Source organism: Physeter macrocephalus, chromosome 13 (assembly GCF_002837175.3).
Source record: "Physeter macrocephalus isolate SW-GA chromosome 13, ASM283717v5, whole genome shotgun sequence".
NCBI lineage: Eukaryota > Metazoa > Chordata > Mammalia > Artiodactyla > Physeteridae > Physeter > Physeter macrocephalus.
The window spans coordinates 9165670-9171669 of NC_041226.1; the positions used below are offsets into that span (position 1 = coordinate 9165670).

General features: G+C 43.0%; 1 protein-coding gene across 5 annotated transcripts in view; it reads left to right on the forward strand.

Moving 5' to 3' along the window:
• Positions 1 to 6000, forward strand: part of FRY (FRY microtubule binding protein) — a 342122-nt gene that overhangs the window by 262183 nt on the left and 73939 nt on the right. For all 5 annotated transcript variants that reach the window (XM_055089601.1, XM_055089602.1, XM_055089603.1 and 2 more), the window contains 3 exons: positions 3163 to 3313; positions 3872 to 3975; positions 4962 to 5147. In XM_055089601.1, the coding sequence (XP_054945576.1) occupies positions 3163 to 3313; positions 3872 to 3975; positions 4962 to 5147 (441 nt within the window). The remainder of the gene's footprint in view (positions 1 to 3162; positions 3314 to 3871; positions 3976 to 4961; positions 5148 to 6000) is intronic.

Here is a 6000-nt window from a genome sequence, read left to right on the forward strand (position 1 = left end):
TTTAGGGACGAAAAGAAAAAGTAATAGAAGTATTTATAAAGGGAAAGAAAGACTATTGTGAATGCAGATAAGGCATAAAGAGTAGTCTAGTATTATCATTATGGCCTCTATTTTACCCAGAAATGTTTATAAATTTGTCATACCAGCATAAACAGCATTTTAATGGGAAATTTGGGGTACAGAACTTGAATTTAATTGAGTCAGGTGTCAGTAATATTCTTCACAAGGTTACTAATCTTAACTAGGGAAATTGGAGTTCACAGAAAAGTAGTTTGGGTGCTGAGAGCTCAAATCTTAAATTACTCATTGAAAGAGAAAAATGGAATCAAGCTTCTCAAACAGATCCTCATCACAGAAAGTACATAAACTTTATGCTAAGATCCTTTCCCAGGCATTCAAGTACTAGAACTTGACTTTGGCTGTCCTGGATGAAGCACACCCTCAGGACCTTGGTAACTGGGTCCTCCCAGATGCATGTTTGGTTCCAGCTCCCCAGTGACGGATACAGAGTATGCCACAAGAGAAGCAAAGCTTAGCAGGGGCTATTCCAAAACCTTATGGCCAGGCGTCTGGTATATGTTAAGGGCAGTTATTTCCTCCCTGAATTCCTGAGGGTATCAGCAGGGGTAAGAAGGGTGAGAAGGGATCAGGAGAGACCTCGTGGCCCAGGGCTTCATGGTCTTGGTTATCCAAAAATAAGGATGATGTGTATCTCCCAAATGTATTTTTTATTAAAAAACCATACCACCTTGAGTAAAATGAACAAACAAACTGATTTAGACCTGGTCTATAAAGCAGTGTTCTACCAACGTTATGTAAGCTTTTTTTTTTTTCAGAACTACTGAACATATCTGGATTATTTTCCAAGGCCATATGCTAATGTATGTAACCCCACAATAAGGATACAAGTAGTTAAGTTGGATAGCAGCTGAGTCGTAGCAGGTTAGGCCTAACTGTAGAAAATCAGTTTTAGGTCAACTTAATCCCTCGCAGCACATTTTTGCCGACTGGATATATATCTGAGAACATCAGAAACAAAAAATAGCATGTCCTTTCCTAACAGAAATCTCCCAAGTTTGGTTTTTTTGTTTTTTTTTTTTTTAATTCTTCAGTGTTCTTCCATTTTTGCTCCCCTTTCTATTTTTGTAGAGTAACTAATTATTTAGAAGTACATTTTGCAACTAACTCACCTTGGACAGTTATTCAAGAAGGTAATTTGCTGAAAGTGATGCATCCTGCAGGTAGTTTACCGAATGGACTAAGTTGAGTGACTGTTGTACCTGCTTTAAATTTTTTCTGGGCTAAAACTGTGGCCAAGCTTCATGGCATAGAGTGACAGGTTTCTAGTTGCTCATGTGCTTGTGTGTTAGAAAGAGTCAAGAGTTACTTTCTGAGGTGACTCCTGACCTTAACCCCTGGAGACTCCCTTAGCTCACCTCCCAGGAGAAGTGGGCTGTGCTTGGTTTAGTCCCTGTCTGGGTTTGGAGCCTCCGTTTTCACCATAGTAAGGCATCCCCTCCATCAGCTCTGCTAACTGTTAAGGCCAGCGTCCTACACTGGACCGGCAGCATCGAATCAGCTACCTCTCACTACCTTCAAAAGTGCAACCAAGAAAAACTGTCTTTTGGAGAAACTGCCTAACGATGTTATAAAAACATCCTTCCTCTTCATACACTAAAGCCTATCCCAGGATTAAGCCAGCTTGTCTGAAGCCATATGCATGGATCATATCATGTGGCCCCAAGTGCAGTGGCTTGTCTTGAACGCCACTGGCCTATGTTGAGAACGTTATAAAAAATAACTCCATGAAATTTGTTGCCGTGCTTACTTTAAAAATATTTTGTTGAGGAAGTTCATTTATTCATTCAAAATATATATGTACTGATCTCCTACGACGTGCCGGATACTGCTCTAGGTACTAGGAACAAAACAGAGAAAGTCCCGCTCTCGGGGAACTTGTGTTAGAGGCAGAGGAGGGGGAAGCCGTCAGTGCTGGGGGAATCTGTGCCGCAGGGGAACTAAAGCAGAGAGACGGAGAGAAAGCGATTGGGGATGGGGTTGATTTTAAATCGAGCGGTCACAGAAATCCTCTGCGATAAAGTGATACTTGGGCAGAGACTTGCATGAAGTAAAGGAGTGAGCCACGCAGCCATCTGGGGAAGAACACTGCAGCTATGGGGTGGACGGTAGGTGGACGGCGCCTGGCATGGTCACAGAACAGCAAGAAAGCCAGGGTGACTGGCGTGCAGTGAGCAAAGTGGGGGGACAGTAGTAGGAGATAAGCCAAGAAACAGGAGAAAGATCTTGTCAGGACTTAAAGGCCCTGGTGTGGATGCTGTATTTCATTTTGCGGGGAGCTACTGGCCGGTGGTTAGCAGAGAAAGGGACTCTGAATGAACTTCTGTTTTACAAAGATGACTCTGCCTGCTCTGCAGAGAACAGACTGTAGAGAGGCAAGGAGGGAAGCAGCGAGAGACGGTGGGAGGTTAGCCTAGGACAGTAGTGACGGAGGTGGTCGTATCCTAGATTTGTTATGAGGTAGAGCTCACTGAATATGTGGACGGTAACAAGTTACTTAACCTTAGCGTCCCCTTTATGAAATAGGGATAATAGGTACCCATCACTGGGTTATTAATATGTGAGATGCATAGACCAGTGCCTGGCATAAAGTAAGCACTCGCTATGCTAGTTCGAATGTTGTTATTTTATTACTGTCACCACCATCATGATCATCATGATTAGAAGTTGGATATGAGATGTAAGGAAGAAGTCAGGGAGGACTCCAAGGCTCCTGTCCTGAGCGAACTGGAAGTAAGGAATTGCATTTTACTGAGATGGAGGAGATCAGAGAAAGAGCGAGTTGTCACAGCGATGGGAATTCACGTGATTTAATGTTTTTCTTTTTGTGTATCAATATTTTCATATTTTTAATCACTCTATAATGAATAACCATAAATTAGATATCCAAGACATAAAGGAATGAAAGAAACTTAATCAAGTAATTCCAACCCATTTGATCATATAATTTCATACTCACCAAATGGAACGGTTAGAAAGTTATTTTTACAAGCATGAATTTGTAAGTTTCTAAAAAGTCAAGTAGGGAAAACAAAAACCTCCTCTCCCTGAAACTAAAGCACACTTGTCTTTCTCATGCTGCAGATGACCCAATTTCTCCCTATACTGGCTGGCTGTTGACTATTACAGAGACCAAACAGCCACAGCCCTTACCCATGCCTTGTACTGGAGGATGCTGGGCCCCCCTGGTGGACTACCTTCCAGAGACCATCACTCCCCGGGGGCCACTCCATAGGTGAGTAGCATGTACAGGTAGAAGGAAATGATCACTTAACTGTGAATGGACTTTTCTTCCTATGAAAAGAGGGAAAGGTATTCCAGCTTCCATCAAATGAAATGACCTTTGAAATCAGAAGGGAACATGCTAACCTGATCTGCAGCTATCAGCATATTGGCAGAGTCTGGTCAGCCACTAACCAGGGTGCAAAGCTGCCTTGTAGCCCTTTGAATTTTTCCTTGATGTCATCTTGGTATGGGTATTCATTCTGTTATGCTTTTTAGATTGTGAGCAGCTTGAAGAGAGAGCCCTTGTCTTCTGTTTCTCTTGATTCCTCAGCTCTTATTGCCTAGTAACTAGTAGAATCCCCATTATGTGAATTAGCTCGACTGAAGTTTCTTCTCCTCATAGAGCTCTGTGCTGTGTCAGAAGTTAAGCTCCATTTCCCTGGAAGAAGGGCCTTAACATAATTCTTCAACAAGGTTTACAAGTTGGATGTAATTGTGACCTAATGATCTATCAGTATATTTTCATCCTCTTCAGAAGTTGCATTAATTTCATCATTTCATTGATTAGGTGCAATATTGCTGTCATTTTTATGACTGAGATGGTGGTGGATCACAGTGTAAGAGAAGATTGGGCTCTTCATCTCCATTTGCTACTCCATGCTGTCTTCTTAGGTAAGACTGGAACCAAGAGGAATTCTAGCCAATAGGGTCAAAAACCTACAGAAGTCGCCCGTAGAGCTTTCCTTTTACATGCACATCCTGCTTTTCCTCATTTCCAAAATATCTAGTGTCTTCCGTTTTTCACTGTCTTTCTGTGACATCTCTAAAATTCTAGTTGATCAGTCATTGTTTAAAATTGTACTATCACTACACTATAGAGTGGTACCTTGCCAGTGCTATTTCTATAAAGATATCCAAAACAAGTTGGGCCTCTTTGTGGGTCTTTGGTTCGACGTGATACATTTAAAGCCATGAGACACAGTCGATGCACAGAGAGAAAGAGTGTGTAGAGCATGGTGGGCCAAGCACTGAGATTTTAAAGTACTACTCAAGTTGGGGCTTCCCTGGTGGCGCAGTGGTTGAGAGTCCGCCTGCCGATGCAGGGGACGCGGGTTCGTGCCCCGGTCTGGGAAGATCCCACATGCCGCGGAGCGGCTGGGCCCGTGAGCCATGGCCGCTGAGCCTGCACGTCCGGAGCCTGTGCCCTGCAACGGGAGAGGCCACAACAGTGAGAGGCCCGCGTACCACACACACACAAAAAATACTCAAGTTGTAGAGCAAAAAAATGGGAAGAGGAACCAGCCAGGCAGGGAGACTCAAAAATTCAGTTAGAGAGAGAAAATTAGAATCTTTCAGTAACAGGGAGATCCAGGGGAGAGAACATCTCAGGAAAGCGGAATGCTAAGCATGTCAGATGCTATGGAGAGGTCAAGAAAAGTCCGTCTATCAGTGCTTTATGAGAACATTTGATTTAAGGAATAAAACATTTTATTTTGCCTAAGACCAACTTCTTTACGTCGGTAACACAAACAATAACAAAGAAAACTAAACCTTCTTTTAACATGTTCCTCCTGGGTATCTTGGAATCTTTACTATCCCTGGAATCTAAAGGAGCTGAAGATTTGTTTATACTAAGAGATTCCACCGTTTTCTTCCAGGTTTGGACCATTACCGGCCTGAAGTCTTTGAACACAGCAAAAAATTGCTTCTTCACCTCTTGATCGCCCTCTCTTGCAACAGCAATTTCCATGCAATTGCTTCCGTGCTCCTGCAGACTCGAGAGATGGGTGAAGCCAAGACTCTAACAGTGCAGCCAGCTTATCAACCCGAGTATCTCTACACAGGTAACAAAAGAAGGAGTGGCAGGGAACCTGAGACAGAGTCACAAGTATGAGGATAACTCGAGGTGTCGCTGGAGCCCAAATGAACTTCTCGGGTTCTATTACCCACCCCCCAGCTTTCTAAGCGGTAAATGACAGGACTATAAATATGCACCATTTCATTTGATGTGAACTTACCTCTCAAAATCTTTCTTCATTAGTAAATATTTTCAAATATACTTTTTAAATTATTATGATGATTGCTGTTTTCATTAAATATGTTCCTGTTGGTACATTGAAAATTAAAATGTCCATTGACCAAGAGCATGAGTCTAGAACACCCGTGGAGGAATATGCAGAAAACAGTGACCATCTCCATCACCTCAAGAGCAGGCATCACCAAGGTGCCAGATGTTTCACTGTGTACCTTCTAGTTCCCTTGAAGGAATCTATTAAATGAGTGACTTTTTTCTGGAAGGCACCATTAGTGGAAGTCTACTAAAAATCATTGCTGTTTTGAAACCAAAAATTTCTTCTTAGAAATGAGGACAGAAAGCATTAGCTGAGTCAAAGAAATGACCCTGTTGTGTCCAAGCTACTCATGAAAACTTTCCCCAAAGGGTTGACCAGCAGTTCTCATTGAGAACCAGAACATTTAAAATATCTTAAAATGGTGATGGACTGACAGAGTTCTGAGGCTACTTTTAATTTTTTTTTTTTTTTTTTTTGCGGTACGCGGGCCTCTCACTGTTGCGGCCTCTCCCGTTGCGGTGCACAGGCTCCGGACGGGCAGGCTCATCGGCCATGGCTCACGGGCCCAGCGGCTCCGCGGCATGTGGGATCCTCCCTGACCAGGGCACGAACCCGTGTCCCCTGC